The sequence below is a fragment of the Ceratina calcarata genome, unplaced genomic scaffold (genome assembly GCF_001652005.2).
Source record: "Ceratina calcarata isolate Rehan_Ccalc_2016 unplaced genomic scaffold, ASM165200v1 scaffold493.2, whole genome shotgun sequence".
Taxonomy (NCBI): Eukaryota; Metazoa; Arthropoda; class Insecta; order Hymenoptera; family Apidae; genus Ceratina; species Ceratina calcarata.
In genome coordinates, this window is record NW_017173655.1 from 254845 (window position 1) to 272944 (window position 18100).

The window sequence follows — 18100 nt, forward strand, 5'->3', positions numbered from 1 at the left end:
TGTAATAACTGCAAGTATTTATTATAATGGATCATAGAATAATATCGCTATTGATAATTTATTATTAATAAAACAGGATTTATATAACACATTCGACTAAATGCTATGAAGAAGAACCAATAAACTCTTAGGGAAGCTAGGAGAAATGAAATGACTTATTTAATTATAAATAAAATTATTAATAACACCAATATAGCGGTCAACACTCCAATGGCTACCCATTGTCTCCGATCTAAAACAAACGGAAAGTAACATCACATGCGTCACTTATAAAAAAATTCATCAAGAATTCAACAGATATTTTACCGCCGTTTAATAAACGACGGTAAAATGAAACGAGTGACATATTTTGGGTATCGTATAAGAAAAAGTAATACTTATGTATTTGGCCCTTCTTCAAATAGATAAACACAATGTACAATTAGTTTCAACATGCACTCTTCAACAAGCATTTTATAACAACACTAAAGATTTTCTGTTATTGATACTCTGCACTCATATTTTAAAATATTAGCAAGTTAAAAAGAACGCATTCACTTCTTTAAGTGTAATATAACAAAGAATTCTTTAAAAGCATCAATAATATTTATAAAAATATGGAGTGCAAGGAATCAATATGTTAACTAACTCAGTATCTTTTTTCAAAATCACGTTTTAAGTTGAAGTGATTCATAAATAACAAGCAATAGTTGTAACATTCACTGTATTATAGAAGCTCCGAAACGATAATTTTTATATGTATTCATTTCCTTTTAGTTGCACAAACACGTATATAAAAATTATGTTCGCATAAACATATACACATACATATATAAAAGCAAAAATTAGGAAAGAATGATATAAAACACACATTCATAAACATATTGGAGTAATAGAAAAAAAGATTATATTCCATGGTTGAGAGATTGAGTTTCTAATTTCTATGTAGACGAGAAAACAAGGACTCCGTAGTAAAAAGCAAACTGTTGAGAATTGGTATTAATCAAAGAAAGTTTAATTGTCTTCTCTCAAACACAGAATTTAATATGTAACGATTTCTTACATAATATAATCTAATCGTTTGGACACACATAATATAATCGTTTGAATAATTTGAATGGGTCAGGAGCTCGTGTACTTTAGTAGTAACATGTACAGTATAAATAAAATCGTAGATTTTATTCATCAGTATGTCTTCACAATTGGTCATTTATGAGAAATAATAAATTATATATTTTTTCCTTTCATTTCTTTTAAATACATATGAGTATAAACAATTTCTGTTTTGTGTATGAATTCACAATATCATATTTTGTAACACTCTATTAACAGTGGAGTAAATGTTTTAAAATCTAATTTTCAATACTTTTTAGTACGTTTCATCTTTCTAAAATCGAGTTTGGAACTGTCTACAGTTTTCTGAACAACGTTATTCGCATTAAGAAACAATCAATCAGCAACACCACCATACGTACAAATAATTATTTCTGCTTTTGTCACATTTTCTTTCTTTTTTTTCTTATTATTCCTCGTTCCTTCAAATCGTATGTTTCCATTTACATCCATTGCACACTTAAACTGACTGGTACTTTCGCAATATTTATGTTACTTCACAATACTGTGTACTAAACTATGTTTTTCTACTTCGACCAATATACTAATATCACATGTTGTATACATTTGGAAGTAGAAGTATCAGAGATTTTAAAACATACTGAAAGTATTTCTCTAATATTATTTATACATATATATATGTACTTGTCTATAACTCTATTATATTAAAATTTCTTCAGGCACAAATTACTTGTGCTAAATAGTTATTTCTATTCTGACACTTGCAGTATTTGGCATAAATAGTATTTGGCATTCTTTTGAGATTCCTGTGTATTGAGGTACTTATATACACAATTCAATTTAATCCCTCCATAAATTTTAAATATACAATAATTCAACGATATTGCTATTTAATTTCATACAACGCTTTAGTGCCTATTGAACTACGTAAAACATTATTACATTTCATTTAATTAAATACAATTCAGAAGCTAATCATTTCTTTGTAACTGCGACTGGTCCATTTTTATACTACATCTTTGGCATTTATTCGAATTGAATATACGTGGCTCCTTAATTCTTCCAAGTCATAAATTTTTTAATTATTCAATAGCTCTAAATGAGTTCGTTATAATATCAAGAAAGAATAAAAGAATATATAAGAATATGTACCAAGATACAATTTCTGACTTTTTATATTCATATAAGAGAATAAAGAAGATGGCATAAAATTTTTAATACTTGGATAATGACTACTGCTAATGTGTATGCATCTCTTTTGTTTTATGTCTCTTACTACGACTAACATTTTATCCGAAACATTTCTCGGTTAAAACAAAACACGAAGTATTTAATATGCCTTGCTGACACGAAACTTTGATACTTCTTTTTCCCAATAATCATATAAATTCCTTTTTTAAATCAATTTTTAGGTAATTACTTATCAGTATAATACTACACATATACCTAGTAATAAAACGAAATAAATAGAAAACGAGTGCAACAGTGCTGAATATCAGTTGAAATTAGTTTAAAAAGTGTATAAGAAACGAATTTTGTCATGGGTGATTATGATATGCAATGTTATTGTAGAGACAGAATGAATTATCAGATTCACGAGGAAGTTCTATAATTTTTCAGTAGACATGTTAACTTTGGATTATATAGAAATCAAGCGTCAGTAGTGAAGCCAAATTAACTTGTAAAATGAACTGTAGATAGAGGCAAACAGTTAAAGAAGGAGTACTGAATAATTATAGTGGAATTGTATGATAATGATACCTATTCACTCCCCAGAACACAAGAAACAATTAGTTATCACATTTGAAAAGACTGATAGAGAAGAAGGTTGAGAGGCAAGATTAGAAACACTAGATGTTGCACTAGTAGGAGCAGGAATGTAATTATTATAGTTACCATTACTCATATGAAGGACTTTGGCCATTTTTTTCATTGTTGCATCCAATTTAGAATCCGTCACCTCCAACTCATTACCAAATTCATCGAGCATACTGAAACAGATAGAAATATATATGAACATACTTCACTCGGATAATCTCCACTTATCGACGCAATGAAAAACAAGATTAAGAACGAAACTTACACTGCTTGCTCATCTAGTTCATTATTAATTTGTCTTGACACTGTTTTAAGTGTGCCGATACTTTCTCCCATCATGTCTAATTGTTCATCCTGCTGTCTCATCATGTCATTTTGCTGTTGCAACGTATCACTTAAAAACTGCCTGTTAGGGCTGTCAATTTCATTTTCCAGTTTACTGTACTTTGTTGTACCATGATTGACAGGAACTCTTGCAGGACTATTGTCCAAAAGAGGCTGGAAAAAATAGAAATCTATGTAAACATTCAAATATTTAAGTAGAAAATTCAAAGACAGTATAATAGTGGTTTATTTAATTATACATTAAAGAATAATTCAATAAATATTGATCTACCATGTAAACCATTTCGTTTCTAATGCGATGATCACTATTTTATTCACGAGTCCATTAAAAATATTATAATTTAACTACATCGACTTGACTAGACGTACACTACAGCTGATTTACGTTACTCTGACAGTTCGATGTAGTAGATGTCGCAACGTAAAAGAATTATTAATTTGCGGGAGAAATTTAAAATCTTCGAAAAATATTTACGTAAGCTTCTAAATTTCATTCATACATAATAAAAATGACTGCAGTAAATATCATTAAAAAATACGATATGCGAGGAAGATAAAGAATATATCGTGTTTATAGTAGATTATTACACTTACTTGTCTTGCCGTGTTATCACGATCCCGACCCCTGCTTAAGTTCATTTTGTCCTTCATGATCTGAAAAAAATAAATAAAATATCACTTTGCATATTTTTACTAAACATTTCGTAACTGAGTACTAAACTACCGATTAACATTTATTGTTAATAAAATACCTTAACTTCTTCTCGCGTTTGTTCGATAAAGCTTCGTTGGACCGTTAACTCTTTGTTATCTATCTTAAACTTCGTCGGATTTTTTTCCAAAATACGTATATACATATTCATACGTAAAGCGCTAAGGATAACGTAGAATATAAATTTGAAAATGGGAGAAAAACCGAATGATCACAAGTCGTAATTAAAAAATATTTCGAAGAAGCATCGGTTTATTAAAAAATTAAAATTGTATCGCGTATAACGTATGTGTGGATGTATTAAAGGATATGGATCGTGTCCTCTAGATCATCGAGATCCCACTCGATCGAGCGTAAGGCTTTCCGCAATTCGGTAGTAGTCCACTCTAATTCATCGCGTGAAATTGGAATTCCCCCATTGACATTAGTCGGGCTCGTAACAACAACATCTTGCAATTCGGTCCAGCGCCCATATAAACCACGATTTTTATTTAAGGCCTTACAAACTTCGCTAGGAGACAGAAATATGTAATGCGTATATTGCACAAGAAGTAAGATTCAATAGATTCATAAAAATAAATTGATTTCGTGTATATTGATATATTATAATGTATATAGTTAAAGAAAACGCGAATCGCTGCATGTATCAACAATTATTCCACCACGATAATTTGTTCAGTTTAGTAAAGTACTAAAACAGAACTGGAGGGGGAGAAAAATAACGACTATAAGATATATAAAATTTTGCACAATTTTCAGACTGATATTAAAATACGTAAACATGAAAACAAAAATATGTAAATCTAATCTAAAGCATGTGCAAGAAATTGTATTGATAGATACCAAACGTATGTTAAATTGAATAAACAAAACAATTATATGTGAAAAAAATGAGATTAGATCTGTAGTGTTCACGCGTATGTCAAGATAAGATACGTAATAATTAACATAAGTTATCTTAAAAAACGTGTCCATGAATGTCGTTAAGGGATTCCTTTGTAATGAATCTTTACTTCGCGACTATTCTTAAAGGTCCGATCTATGCGTATATATGCGATGCATTTTGGTGTCACGCAAAAAGGGAAAGAGAAAAAGTTTAAACATTGACAACCACAATAGCTTTACAACGAGGCCTGCCATATCATCATTTATAATTCTATTTTCAGTCAAAAAATTCGTAACACCGCGAAAGGTTTACTTACTCCTTGACGACAAAGAACGGATTCGCCAGCGTCATTCCTTCTTTTTAATTTAAAGAGGTGGCCTTTCTCGCCGCCTCACGGCACCCACAGGAATACGTGTGCGCGATTTGTCGATCATCGGTGGAAATTCCAAACGATCTTGACAAATATCAGTAGACACTCTCGGGAACGATGACAATAATCAAATTGACACTTGCTTGCACCCCACTGTCTGTTATGCTGCGTACCACGACCAGTCGTGGTATATTGTGACGTCTACTTTCGGTCCTCCTGCAGACGACTATTTATTCGATTTTAACGTTCGTGCGCAAACACGCCTCTCTGAAAACGACCAGCCACTGTAATATTGATTTCACGTTGGAACGCTTAAAGCGAAGCTCACAGTGGCACGTCACCCGAAACGACTCGATGTAACAGTCAGACATAAATAATAATTTCAGAAATTAATGCACGATCATCGATGCACACATTTTTGTAAGCGTATGCGATGTCACTGTTTTCATTAAATTATTGCTATTGTAATTGTAATTTGTAGAAAGAAATTTCACGATAGTACTTGCCCATCTACATATGCGCAGACTTGCGTAGTTGAGTGAAAATTGCGCGCCAATATCTTGAGGATGTCCATTACAAATTATGAAGTGAGGTATTGTCGAGTTACGGTATTTAGACTTGCTTCAATTTCATTTATAATCTAATAGTTACACGTAGTTAATTAAGTGGTACGTTACATTAGTATGGATCATTTTTGTGATGAATTGAAATGAAAGCTCTAAAGTAAAAGTAGCACTGATTTGAGAAACAAACGGGAATGTATAAATTTTCAGTATCAATTCACAGATTTGTTTAGCAGTAATATCTATGCGAAATATTTAAAAAAGACTATTCTGTTCCAATATGTCATTCTTTTCGTATACATATATATATATAGATGAGTACGCCGGTGTGGCGTGTTACCACGTGTTACGTTATTTTGCGGCAATCTTTTAAAAGCGGTACGCGTGAAAGAACGTTTCCTACACTTGTGACGTTGTTGTGTTGAGTGTTGATTTTTTTATTTTGTGGAGACATACGTACTGGACTGGTTGAAAGCTACAAAGCGGTAATATTGGAACATCAGAAACAAGTGAGTACTCAGATATAATGTGTATTTCTTTAAATAAGTTTCTATTCGAAATTTATAACCTGTATGTGCATACGTACAAGGAATTGGTACTTGGAACAAAATTTATTTTATTATTCATATCTTTACATTTTGTGAACATAAGATTAGATTATTAAAATATATCTGTGTAGTTTGTACATCTTTATTGACATAAAACTTGCAGTTATATGCAAATATTCGCTGAAGATGCCCTATAAATATGTACTAGAAAATTAAATCTTTACAAAGCTATTGCCAGTATTTAAGTAGTGTCTTTTGAAGATTACATTCGTACGCTCTATCCAACTTAAATGCTTGTATATTACATATTTACTTGTCATCGTGAAATTTCTTATACATAAATAGAACTACACTTAATACGTTTCATGTAGCTATAGCTTTAAACAAGTACAACATTCTTACAGGTATCACATTTCTGAACATATATTTAAGAATCAAATAGTTCATAATATGAATATATAAATATATATGTACATACATATATATTCGTACAGTTTCTCTGATAATTTCTTCACCAAGCCAGCATATAATTTAACATGATTAGACACTTCCAGTATACATAATATGTGTAAGCGTGCCTGTAAAGAACATGTTAGGCATTAGATATATCTCTGGATTAATATGGTATAATACCTGTTACAAAATAAACTTTGTTTATAATCGAAGACATGAATCAATCCAATTTCGATAGATACGAGTAATCAACATAGTCCCTCTTCAAAATCATCATCTTCGTCTTTCTCTTCTTTCTTTGAAGATGTTGCTTCCACCCCATCTTTCTCTACTGTTTCCTCAGATGCCATTTTACTGGGTCCTTCAGATTCATTAACTCGCAAATTCTAAAAAATAAGGTGATCCCCAATTAACAAAGATCGTAGTTTCTTAATAATCAGTTACATCCTTAAAATGCACAATTACGACGATCGAATAAAAAAAACACTGATTGCTCACTTCAATTCCGCTTTTAGTTTCTTCCATTAACTTTGACGCATTGGGGGACGAATATGATTCTGCTGCATTTGCTGTAACTCCAGCTGGTTGCACTGCATATTCCTGTTGTGGTAGAGGTAAGCCTCTGGCCAATTTAGCATACTCAACGTCCATATGCTTAATGAAAGGGCTATTCAATGCTGCTCTCGCAGCATCTGCATCTTCATTGTCATATGCTTGCAACAACATTTCTAACGTATTGATCTGAAATTAAATGAATGAATGATAGAAGGCAATTAGGATATTTTCGATTTCTCAAAGTCGCACCTCAGGAGCTTCACAATAATTCCCCCATTCTTTGAATGCTTTCTCAGCTGCCACTTGATCACCTCGAGCTAATTGCACTAACACTAATGCCACTGTCAATCTCCCAATCGAAGGCCCATGATCTATCTGCTGATGCATTCCAATTTCTTTACGAATAGCGTTCGCTGCTTCATCATACATTTGCAGTTTAACCAGTAATCTTGCCACTTTGCTCATATATTCCGCTGCATGACGCGGGCTATCCTCGCCCTTTATTAAAAAATATTATACAATTTTAATTATATTACTAATAATTAAAAAAGTAAATTGTAATGTGTATTGTACCATAACAACGTTAGCAGCGTGTGAAAACAAATCTAATGCTTCTTTTGGTTCAGTAGCTTCTAACATTTTCCCTGCTTTGTCGAGCACGTTCGCTCCTGATTCAGGCGAACCGTGCATCTGATATAAATTGCAGGCACGATTTGCTAATTTTGGTACATCCGTAAGATTTCCCATCTCTTTGCAAATAAGTACAGCCTGTTCTATACATCTGAAAATTGCATACATTGTAATCGACGATGATGTGTAATGTTAATTAGATATAATATGATGAAACGTCTAAAGGACTTACTTTGCAGCATGGAACCATCTTTTATATTGAAGTTAAAGAACAATTTGTGAAAAGTGTGAAAGATAGTACTGACCTAATGTGCTAGATTAATTTGAAAAAAGGATACGATTTGTTTTCTTTATGACAATCAGCAGCTTTCATTAAACATTCTTTGCATTGTTTATAAGACTTTGCTATTCTAAAGCAAGTTGCTGAAAGAGATTCATAGTTAGTTAATTGTACGGAGTCGTTCTGTCTACTACTTGTTTGTATATATTTTACCTGCGGTCGAGTATTCCTCGGCAGCAACTTCGAAATCGGGTCTCCATTTTAATAGCGATGTTTTTAAGCTATAACAGAGATTTGTCATATTTCACAAAACGGATCGATAGAACGAAATTATTTTTACACCGCGGGACAATGAGCCGTATCGATTTCATATAAAAAGATTGACGAAAATTAGACTGATTGTTGACAGAATCTCGCGATTTATCATTACGCGTTGACAATACGTATACCTTTTTTCGGCCTGTCGTATATGAGCGTTCCCTTCTTCGATTTTTGACATTTTTCTCCGAATGGTGCCTCGCGTTGATTTACGTTAACTCCGGTAATTGTAACAATGGAACTGTCCGTCTCGGAGGTTTCACTTCTCTATCGCACGGCTCTTGTCAAAATCACTGTGCAGACGACGCAAGTTCTGCGTACCGTTCGAACTAAATACATAAACGTTGTCAAGCCACTTTGTCAGTGTATGCATGCGCCAATACGAAAAAGTGAGACCGTCGTCGTATGCGGCTGAGTCAGTTCGTCGAATCTAAACCATACCCATATCGTTCCCTTGTCATTGTCTACTTTATCAGCGGTATGCTCAATATCAATAAGTTTATGGAATAACCTTACAATCATTTGAAACAATTGTTTATGATCATCTTCTATTAATCTGATTTTATACTTAACAATCACAAGGTCTTTATTGGAAAGAAACATGTATGCAATGAGTATAACTAAATATAATATTTAAGAAACGAATAGGTATAATTGATGAAAGAATAATGGTATGCAGCTTTTTTATTACTTTATTATAAAAAAATGTGAATTATAAAAGTCTGCACCTTGCTCATATGGTGTCATTGTGCCGATTGTGTTTTGTGGAGTGATGGTGGGGTAAGATGCATTCACTTTAACGTTTGTGGTACGTGCTGTGCTGCGTGCGTAACTGCACATTGGCGGGAAATAAGAAGAAACTGTGTTAAAAATCGTATTACTTTTGGTTTGATATAATTCTGATTCGACTCAATTTACTGACGACCCCAGCTTTTTTAACCGATCAGGTAATTGCATTTGTAATTTATCTTTTATGTTATTCGACCACAGAATTCGTGCACATTGCGTCTTAACCTTAGAGCATGATGCAGTTCGTAGTAAACAGTTAATTGTTTCTCCTGTTTTTACCTGTTTTCCTGTTAACTGTTCATCCTCCATTCATCGTATATAATAAACAATATATTATCTTTCTTAAAGTAAATAAATAAAATCAGATGGCGGAGAAACTCGAAGACCTCAACTTGCCAAATGCGGTTGTAACGAGGATTATAAAAGAAGCATTACCAGAAGGAGTCACAGTTGCCAAAGATGCCAGAATCGCAGTAGCTAAAGCATCTTCGATCTTTATACTATATTTAACATCGTCAGCAAATATAATTGCTAAAAGAGGGAACCGTAAAATAATAAGTGGACAAGATGTTATACGAGCAATGACAGATATAGAGTTTGATCAATTCATTGATCCATTGCAAGAATCGTTAAAAAATTTCCAAAGAGCTCAGAAAGAAAAGAAAAGTGCTGCGCCTAAAAATAAGAAATAACAGAAGACAAATGGAGATGAAGGGCTCGAAGCTATTTTTTATATACATTACATGTAAGAACTATCATACTATAAACTATCATTTACAAAAGCTTGCTTACTACCTGTGGTGTTGGTTGCATTATTAACTCTTAACCACTGCAATTAAAATGTGAGTCTCACGCTATCTATAAGGGTATCACTATATTTACAGATATGTCTGATCGTTTTATATAAAAATTCATATTTGTAGTCAAGTGTTAACAAATACAATTCTATTTGTTTTATTTTTAAATATTCAGTTTTTCCTTTGCATAGTAAATAGTAATAAAAAAGATAATTCAAACCTATTTTATCTATGATTATTACTTATTTTATCTTTATAAAATATTATTGTTATGGCACTGAAAAGTAACGTTGAAAGTAAACAAACTTCTCTCTAATGGAAATCTATTCAGTCCAAAGAAATTGTTCAATAAAACAGCAGAAGATCAGGGATTAAAAGAGTAACATTTAGAATCCAAGAATTTTGTAATGAAACAAAATTTCATTGGATGGAATACTCGTCTTGTAAACGGGAGCTTCGAAAACATATATGTTGCATAAAAATCTCTGAATGAAAAACTCACTGTAACACTAAAAACGATAGACTATTAAAGACTTAATTATTAATCTAAATGGAATTGTTTGTTAAAAAATCATCGGTTACATTTCACGGTTTAATAACGCGAATCTTTTCATGTATCGCACTTCTACACATTGGACAGTCCGTGGAAACCATACTTGCACAACCTGAACAGCAACAGAGGTGTCCACATGGTAGAAAAATTACTTCGCACTGTAACAAATAAACAATTATAATATCGTATTATCGATTTTATGACAGAAATGTTTAACGTGAATAATGTAGGTTCTGCTCACTTGTAAATCAAGGCAAATTACGCATTCGGCAGTATTGATGCTCTGAGTCGTGTTGTATTCTTCGTAGTTAGCACTTGTACAGGCTTCTTCGGGTGGTGCAGAAGGTATTACAGATGTCCGCGATTCATTCAATTTTATTTCAGCTAAATAATTTTCAACCGCAAGCTTTATAGCAGCGCGATCACTTTCGGAATGTATTCCAATCTATGGAATTAAAGGTGCGTAAATATTTTCAAGAGAATAGCATACGTGTCTGCCTTGAAGAAATTGATATATCACATACACTTTTCAATTGTTCTTCATCAATATTCGGTAACAACGATGGCAGAGAAGCTAAAAATGGCAAGCAGTGTAATGCACCAGCTATTGCAACATGTCGTACCAACGTCGGTTCTAACATTTCCAATAAACCCTGAGGTCGTGCTTCCATCAGAGATTGGTATTGCATCAACCAAAATTGACTTTGTCTTCTCGAATTCTTCAGGAAACATAAATATGTTATTCCTCTAATGAAGAAGTAGAACAGCATTTAGATTTGTGTACTCACATTGGTATAACGTTGTTGTTCTATGCTATTAATTGTTTCCAAAAGTTGATCTCTTCTGGCTTTTTGTTGCTCCAACAAGTTCATTAAAATAGCACTTAAAGCTACTCGTTTCTCAGCTATTTCATTCTGAACAATGAAAATGATACAGAATTTTATAATTCACTAATAATTGGCGAATTCAGTAGTACACAGATGACACGTACAAGCTGTTGATTGATTTCTAGTTTTCTTCTCTCCAGTTCAATATTTGTTAGAGCCGCTAGTTGTGATTGTACTAAATTGACCTGTTGAACGATACTCCAACAACGTGCGTCACTACGTTCTAAAAGTGCAGCAACGGCAAGCTTCTGCAAAACTTCATCTTGCCTTAATGTATCAATTAAATTTTGTCTATTCTTCTCTTGATCCTGTACTATTTTTGCTAAATGATCATTATTTCTCACTTCCCTGAAACGTTTATAAGACCATAAATGTGTCGTGTCTTTTTAGTGTAACAACATTGTCATTAAGTTACTAACTGCATGAGCAAAGACTGCGCCGCGTAATCTCTATCTTTACTATGTTCTTTCAGTTTCCTGGTTCTGTGAAGCTCCTCTTCAAGTAATTTCTCCATCGAAGCTAAAAAAAGTATACATTACTGTATAAACGTAACATTGCTTTATATATATTATACTAACAAAGAGTGTCTTTTGTGCGAAACATAAATTGTTCTGAGTGGCATGAAAATAATAGTTGCATTTCTTCCTGCTTCTCCCGTTCTATTAATTCAACTTGAGCCTGTCTCTCATCTTCACTGTTTCTTAGAAATTCTTTAATAACGTTGTCTGCTTCTTTTTCGGCTAAAGACAAAACTCAGTATGTTAGTGAGTTCAAAAAAGGTATTTTTCCATCTTTAAGTGGAGAAATATTTTGATGCTACCGTCATAAAGATAGGAGAGTAAACGGACTCTATTGGAATCTCTTTCCTGTTGTACTTTTTTCAGTTCGTCTTGTAGCTGTGTTTGTTGTAGTGCAAGATCCTCCAAAAGCTAGAGATGCAATAAAACAAAGTAATGAAGTCGATATATACTTAAATTAATGACTTTTTTCTGGACATACCTTCTTTTTATGTTCTTTCAACATCGACTGAATTCCAAATTCGTATTCTTGCTGTTGCTTAATAGTTTCTTCTACTTCCAACAATGCGTTTTGACGATGTTCCTATAAAACGACGCTAATTCGTAAATTATGATTTCGTGTTCTTATTTATTCTAGTTTATTTGAATGTTATATTGATTTGAAAATAATACAAGCGAAATTAGGCTTTTGTTAAAAGACACGTAATAATATAAATGTGAAATTAGTTAAAAGTATGCAACATAAAGAGACGTATTGAAAAAGCATACGAAAATAAAAAAGCATCCACATGCCTTCATTTTTGCTAGCTTCTGAAATGCTGCCTAAAAGTAAAAAATTAAAACATATAAGACACAGTGTGCAAGTGCGACATTAAAGTTGATAATCCTGTAATATGGGTTTATGTACATTGTTATCTTTATTATGATATACCCCTTGCATATCCTCACAACTTATATCTCTTGATATATCTGTTTCTGAAACGGATTCTTCTGGTGAATACTCGATACCACTTTCATTCGCTAGAAATGCAATAATTACTATGGTGCCTCCGTTTAGAATATCTTCCGGTGGATATGTCAAGTTCAATCCATCGACATTTAACTGTGTTAATTGTTGTGCATAACCCAAAGAGCTAGGAAGCTTATGGAGAGACTTATTTTGACTGACGTTCAATACAGTGAGTTGTTTTAAATTTCCTATCGCCTCTGGTAACTGTTTCAAATTATTCTTTGCGACATTTAGGATGTTTAAATTACATAAATGTACTATTTCATTTGGCAGTTTTCTTATGTTATTCTCCTGCAAGTAGAGTTCCTGAAATATACATACAAAGTTTAATTTATAGGTTCCCTTATCGGTTACTCTATCTCGACACATACCTTGAGAGACACAAGACACATTATGTCCGATGGTAAATTTGTAAATTCGTTTCCATGAATATCTAGTACAACAATTAATGACAAATCGTTTAAGGCACCTCCACCAGAGAGTGAAGTTAATTTGTTATCATACATCCATAGCACCTTCTTTCTGAATACCTTACACAATGAATAAATACCAGAGGGTACTTGTTTTAAAGCACATTCAGACACATCGAATATTGGTTCTGGATTTTCTCTAGCCTATCAGGAAAGACGACAGTTGAAATTAATATCAATTGCAGTTAAGATCGAGTTATTGCTAATAAAATGTAAGCATTCATTGAGTAAATTAAATCGGCGGAATGAATGGGAAAGATATCGGTTATCTAACAATATTATAATTCCTCTATATAATGATCATAAAAAATGTATTATAAATATATTATAGCATGTGTAAATTGAAGGCTAAAGTTGAAGGTTACTCGTATGATCGAGATGAATGATTAACCTTTACTTGTTAGGGACGTACCAAGTATAGCTTGTGCTCTAATCGAGCTTTATAATCGACGTTAGCCGTGTTCCCATGCTTTCGCGGTAGAGGCATTATTAATCGTGTATGTCATGACAATAAAAGAACATTACGAGTGCAGGTCATTCTGCCATCGAGGTTTCGCACGTGATTTCGTGTATACCTTTGAAAACAGGAAAACACTACTTAACCAACATCTGTCAATTTGACAGTCAGTCGGTGAAACGTATGAAACAGTGACGTACGTTGATGATAGTAAACCCTGTAGAAACGCGTGAAACATAATTTTATTTCAAAATTATCTTTTCATTAATGAATATTTCCGGAATTAAGAGAATAGAGAAAAGTGTATGAATTCTATATTTTTCGTTCTTGTCAAGATTTACTTACCGAATAAATAAAACGGTTGATAACAATTATTTAAATATTTTATTTAGCTATACATCGTCATACAAATAAAGAGATTACAAATATTATAAAAAACGTTATGATACGTATATCTAATAATTAACACTGTTTCAAAACTGAACAGTAGAAACGTCTACATTCACACATGTACTTCAAATTATGTTATATGTAATCCTGTCACGATCTGTATTAACAATTGATTCACAAATCTAAATATATTTTTAGTTTCTAAAATACTGCTTTCATATATATTTACATATGAAATAAGTATTCTAAAAAATAGGCAGTTAGTGCGCATGTATATACATCTAAAATCTGAAGGAACTAATTCGAGCGTCTTATTCACCGGAATCTTAGTCTTCTCACAAATCTATCTAAATTCTAAAAATACAATTGACGAGCTGATTCTATTAGCTTGTCAATTAAGTGAATACAAGTTGAGATCGCTTTGTGCGTAAGAGATGAAAGCTACCATCGACTTTGTTACAAATTTTGTGATAGTTCCTTCTGTCTTAATCGATATTCCGTCGGTGTAAGCATACCTCTGAAAGACAATAATTTTTATTTAATTAATTGAATGTCCTAATTCAGTTGATTTATATTTTTCATGTAAGATCACTTATTTAAAAGGTACCTTAGAACTGTGTCAAAGGAAACGCAAACGCCTTTATCACACATTTTTCTGTAAAGATGCCAACATTCCTTCTCCTTATTAGTTTGAAGATGCGGCTCATTGGACACTGATTGTTCGGGTTGTACGCTTTCCTTCGACAGTGATACGAACTTAGATTTCACCTGGGAATTTCAGAGATCATTCTCTAATAATTTAATATTCTAGAAGGACTAAAATAGTTCTATTACATTTATAGGTGAATTGTTTGCGGATGCTTTATTCTGTTGCATAGGAATTTCCATTTTTTGTAAAATATTTCTGGACGATTCTTGTATTTTTATCTTCTGCGACGAGGCTTGCGTCTCTGCGACACTGAAATATAAATTATTCGTATTGAAACGCTATTATTCTTCTTCGAATAATTGAAAATTATTACTATTAAGCAATTCTACTACTAATAATTTAATACACGTCTTTAATTCTGAAAGGATACGAAAAGAGCATAGTCTTCGTTGAATACGTCTGAACGTTTAAATCAAGAAATCTGTTATCGATCCACTTTTTTGTTACCCTTGAGGAAAGAAAGAAGAAACGTATTATGAGGTCTATTAATAAAGTTTAAAATCGTTTCCTCTGTTCCAACTACCAACAAGAAAGCACATTCTACAAATTCCCTTTTTTCATCGATACTATAAATTCCCGGATCGCCGAATTCGTGACATCATTTTTAAACACTACTTGCTATTATACTTACAGATAATTGACGTTGCAAGTAGACTCTTGTCACGCTTGTGCATTAAAAAAAATTTAATGAAAAATTGATCGGTCGCGGTGAAATAATAATCAATACACGTTATCACAATTTCCTCTTACGTAAATAGTATTCCACGTATCGCTTACGAAATGATTCATTTCTAAGAAAAACGTCCTCATGCTGACAGAATTTAAAACACACGATAAATAAATGCTAAATGGAAATATTGCTTAATACAGTATGAATTTTTTTAATCATTCTTGTAAAACACGTCTACTCGTTTATTTAATTTTAATAGAATTTCCTTTTTAATAAGTATAAACGTTTTTATACTAAACAATTAGTTAAAAGTCGGACTATTCTATTGCTTGGATTTGAACGGGGCAAAGCAAATAGAACTTAGTCACGATACAATCTTTCCGGGATAATGAAAATCCAATTTCTTTTCTACTTACGGCCGCGACGTTGTGTTACGCGTTTTCAGTAGCTTCCGTTTTTTATCGTGTGAATCACCGATAGGTACGGCCAGGCATCTCTTTTCGCGATCAGTCAACGGCACATCGAGCGGCTCTTCGGTATCGTGAATTAATGCCAGAACAGGCAAAGCTTCACTACCCACGTCTGTTCTCCACGAGACCGTTTCCTCACTCGTCACGATTATTTCGTTTCCACGTTGGTTAACGATCGCCAGTCGCGATTGTTGTGTCGTTGTCCTTTTTTTCTCTTCCTTCGGCAAGGGTTGCTCTTTCACCGAGTCATCGTCGAACGAGTCCTTCTGAAAAGAGACTATAAGCAAAATCTCTGTTCTTCAACAGGAAATTAACTCTCGTATCAATACATAAAAATTGCACATATATCGTCATTCTATATAGAAGAATCGCTGGGAGAAATCTGTCCGCTCGGGCTGGTCTCAAAAATTATTTGCTGGATCTTTGATCTGTTTCCAAGTTTAATTAGATCGTCGAAGATTTTAATGTATCAGACTTATGTATTTTAATAGAACTACGAAATATATTTAAAATGTCAGGGATTCAATCTGTCGATTGTATGAAGCCTTTTAAATTACTTAAACCAATGAAAGATGAGTTTTGGAATTTTGTTTAAATCTGAAATGCTCGTGAACGATGGAAGTCACGATACGGTTCCATTCGTTTAATCGTTCCCATTTGAATAAATTGTTCGATCGCGTTTCTACGTCATACCACTATTAGATTTTTATAGACGGGTTCAATTGAATCAAGGTAATATCGGCTCGGGCAATTTTATGGCAACGATAGCTATGCTCGAGCAACCCAATTTAATGGTCGTAACACTTCGCCGTTTACCGAAAACTGGGACAAACGATATCCTGTGTCATTGATTTCGTTTTTAAGCAACTAAACGAGTTACCTAATGGTTTTTCGCCAACTGTAGCCCAGTTCAATTTTCTGTTTAGAATAGCTAGGAAGAACGATTAAAACGAATAAACGTAAAATAGTTGATTACTTAGTTTATTAAAAGTTAAGTTTCTTAAGTATCTGAATTGATTCATTATACAGGGTGAGGAACTTAAAATAAGCCACATGAATAACGTGACTCCTATTGGTGACAGGAAAACAGGGTCAAAATTATTTGGTATTGAGGGGATCATCTGGTGTTACTAGTTTTTTGATAGGTGGAGGCGTCAAGCAGATATGAAGGTCATCCCTGTTTTTTAAATGGAATTATGTGTATAGAGTAATTCATGTTTCCTTGACTCTTCCACTTATCAAGAAACTAGTAACACCAGATAATCCCCTCGATACTAATTTTTTCCTGTCATCAATAAGAGCCAAGTTATTCAGATGGCCTGTTTTAAGTGCCTCAGCTATACTTTAAAAAATATCATAGGACTTTTCTTATTTAATTATCCTAGTTATTCCAAAATTCTTTCAATATTCTTCTTCTTTTACCTATAATTCAAAACTTGGCGATAGGTACAATAAGGCTTGAATGCGTATTTCCCAAATACTCATTCTTTGAAGTTTCATCGACTTTCTACCCCTCGATGGGGGGTGGATTGATGGCATCATTATTAAAACCCCTTTACGTGGCGAGCTTCAATGAAACATTTTACCTTCAGGGTCAACGGAGTAATAGTGACCAAGAGAAGAAGTTTGGTCGATTTAACTTGTTCGATACCTTCTCTCATTATCCTCACGGATTTCATGCTGTTGCACGATAGAAGTTACCTCTAATTGGCCATGGAGTATGTTTCAAGTACGATTCGAGTGTGAAAGATATCGTCAGGAGTTTCCACGTTCTAGTCATACTTTGAATTTCTTCAGAGAACTTCTCGTAACGAGAACAAGGTAAAGCCTTTGGAACGGAAATGAAGATT

At 33.1% G+C, this 18100-nt stretch overlaps 6 protein-coding genes across 15 annotated transcripts in view; 2 read left to right on the forward strand and 4 right to left on the reverse strand.

Annotated features, from left to right (window-relative positions):
• On the reverse strand, positions 1-5512 carry LOC108628040 (syntaxin-6). 2 transcript variants are annotated; one of them, XM_018029694.2, is made up of 7 exons: positions 5131-5512; positions 4240-4439; positions 3969-4063; positions 3811-3870; positions 3137-3369; positions 2950-3044; positions 1-232 (listed from the first exon to the last, which is right to left on the reverse strand). In XM_018029694.2, the coding sequence occupies exons 1-7, from the start codon at positions 5163-5165 to the stop codon at positions 156-158; spliced, it is 795 nt and encodes a 264-aa protein (XP_017885183.1). In that variant the 5' UTR covers positions 5166-5512; the 3' UTR covers positions 1-155. The 2 variants fall into 2 exon arrangements, with proteins under 2 accessions (XP_017885183.1, XP_017885182.1); XM_018029693.2 differs by lacking the exon at positions 1-232 and having other exon boundaries at positions 247-3044.
• The window catches only part of LOC108628023 (uncharacterized protein C1orf112 homolog), a 27720-nt gene continuing 15132 nt past the window's right edge, over positions 5513-18100 (forward strand). Inside the window, exons 1-2 of one of the 6 annotated variants that reach the window (XM_026816159.1) lie at positions 5513-5604; positions 5666-6256. The gene's annotated coding sequence lies outside the window, so the exon portion shown is untranslated. Of the gene's footprint in view, positions 6257-8876; positions 9010-18100 lie in introns of those variants that run through there. The other 5 variants (XM_026816160.1, XM_026816157.1, XM_026816158.1 and 2 more) reach the window with 5 other exon arrangements.
• Positions 6344-9277, reverse strand: LOC108628038 (gamma Soluble NSF attachment protein 1). Its single transcript, XM_018029691.2, has 9 exons — positions 9260-9277; positions 8663-8860; positions 8427-8494; positions 8272-8356; positions 8166-8183; positions 7877-8084; positions 7553-7801; positions 7247-7489; positions 6344-7134 (listed from the first exon to the last, which is right to left on the reverse strand). Exons 2-9 carry the CDS (start codon positions 8710-8712, stop codon positions 6997-6999), a joined length of 1059 nt encoding a protein of 352 aa, XP_017885180.1. The 5' UTR covers positions 8713-8860; positions 9260-9277; the 3' UTR covers positions 6344-6996.
• Chrac-14 (DNA polymerase epsilon subunit 3 Chrac-14) lies at positions 9004-10081 on the forward strand. Of its 2 annotated transcripts, none has more exons than XM_018029697.2 (2): positions 9004-9478; positions 9669-10081. In XM_018029697.2, the coding sequence occupies exon 2, from the start codon at positions 9686-9688 to the stop codon at positions 10010-10012; it is 327 nt and encodes a 108-aa protein (XP_017885186.1). In that variant the 5' UTR covers positions 9004-9478; positions 9669-9685; the 3' UTR covers positions 10013-10081. The 2 variants fall into 2 exon arrangements, with proteins under 2 accessions (XP_017885186.1, XP_017885187.1); XM_018029698.2 differs by having other exon boundaries at positions 9686-10081.
• Positions 10637-14206, reverse strand: LOC108628037 (E3 ubiquitin-protein ligase LRSAM1). 2 transcript variants are annotated; one of them, XM_018029688.2, is made up of 13 exons: positions 13967-14206; positions 13456-13698; positions 12983-13390; positions 12868-12897; positions 12557-12658; positions 12378-12486; positions 12136-12297; positions 11977-12076; positions 11662-11905; positions 11459-11584; positions 11195-11389; positions 10912-11115; positions 10637-10828 (listed from the first exon to the last, which is right to left on the reverse strand). In XM_018029688.2, exons 1-13 carry the CDS (start codon positions 14039-14041, stop codon positions 10703-10705), a joined length of 2124 nt encoding a protein of 707 aa, XP_017885177.1. In that variant the 5' UTR covers positions 14042-14206; the 3' UTR covers positions 10637-10702. The 2 variants fall into 2 exon arrangements, with proteins under 2 accessions (XP_017885177.1, XP_017885179.1); XM_018029690.2 differs by lacking the exon at positions 12868-12897.
• LOC108628088 (uncharacterized) overlaps positions 14377-18100 on the reverse strand; it is a 9867-nt gene continuing 6143 nt past the window's right edge. Inside the window, exons 4-7 of one of the 2 annotated variants that reach the window (XM_018029782.2) lie at positions 16197-16527; positions 15236-15359; positions 15009-15157; positions 14377-14918 (exon numbers count right to left, since the gene is read on the reverse strand). In XM_018029782.2, the coding sequence (XP_017885271.2) occupies positions 14858-14918; positions 15009-15157; positions 15236-15359; positions 16197-16527 (665 nt within the window). In that variant the 3' untranslated portion in view covers positions 14377-14857. Of the gene's footprint in view, positions 14919-15008; positions 15170-15235; positions 15360-16196; positions 16528-18100 lie in introns of both variants that reach the window. The other variant, XM_018029781.2, reaches the window with a different exon arrangement.

Bases quoted from the DNA above. Each gene is read 5' to 3' on its own strand.
- LOC108628038 (XM_018029691.2), bottom strand. From the start codon at position 8,712: ATGTCAAAAATCGAAGAAGGGAACGCTCATATACGACAGGCCGAAAAA. The intron at 8,495-8,662 runs GTATACGTATTG...TCTCTGTTATAG, and splicing joins ATACGACAGGCCGAAAAAAG to CTTAAAAACATCGCTATTAA. The intron at 7,490-7,552 runs GTGCGACTTTGA...ATTTAATTTCAG, and splicing joins ATTATTGTGAAGCTCCTGAG to ATCAATACGTTAGAAATGTT.
- LOC108628037 (XM_018029688.2), bottom strand. From the start codon at position 14,041: ATGCCTCTACCGCGAAAGCATGGGAACACGGCTAACGTCGATTATAAA. The intron at 12,298-12,377 runs GTAGCATCAAAA...TTTTGTCTTTAG, and splicing joins ACTCTCCTATCTTTATGACG to CCGAAAAAGAAGCAGACAAC. The intron at 11,390-11,458 runs GTGAGTACACAA...TGTTTCCTGAAG, and splicing joins AACAACAACGTTATACCAAT to AATTCGAGAAGACAAAGTCA.
- Chrac-14 (XM_018029697.2), top strand. From the start codon at position 9,686: ATGGCGGAGAAACTCGAAGACCTCAACTTGCCAAATGCGGTTGTAACG.
- LOC108628040 (XM_018029693.2), bottom strand. From the start codon at position 5,165: ATGACGCTGGCGAATCCGTTCTTTGTCGTCAAGGA. The intron at 4,440-5,130 runs GTAAGTAAACCT...TCTGTCTCCTAG, and splicing joins CCGTTCTTTGTCGTCAAGGA to CGAAGTTTGTAAGGCCTTAA. The intron at 3,045-3,136 runs GTAAGTTTCGTT...TATCTGTTTCAG, and splicing joins GAACTAGATGAGCAAGCAGT to TATGCTCGATGAATTTGGTA.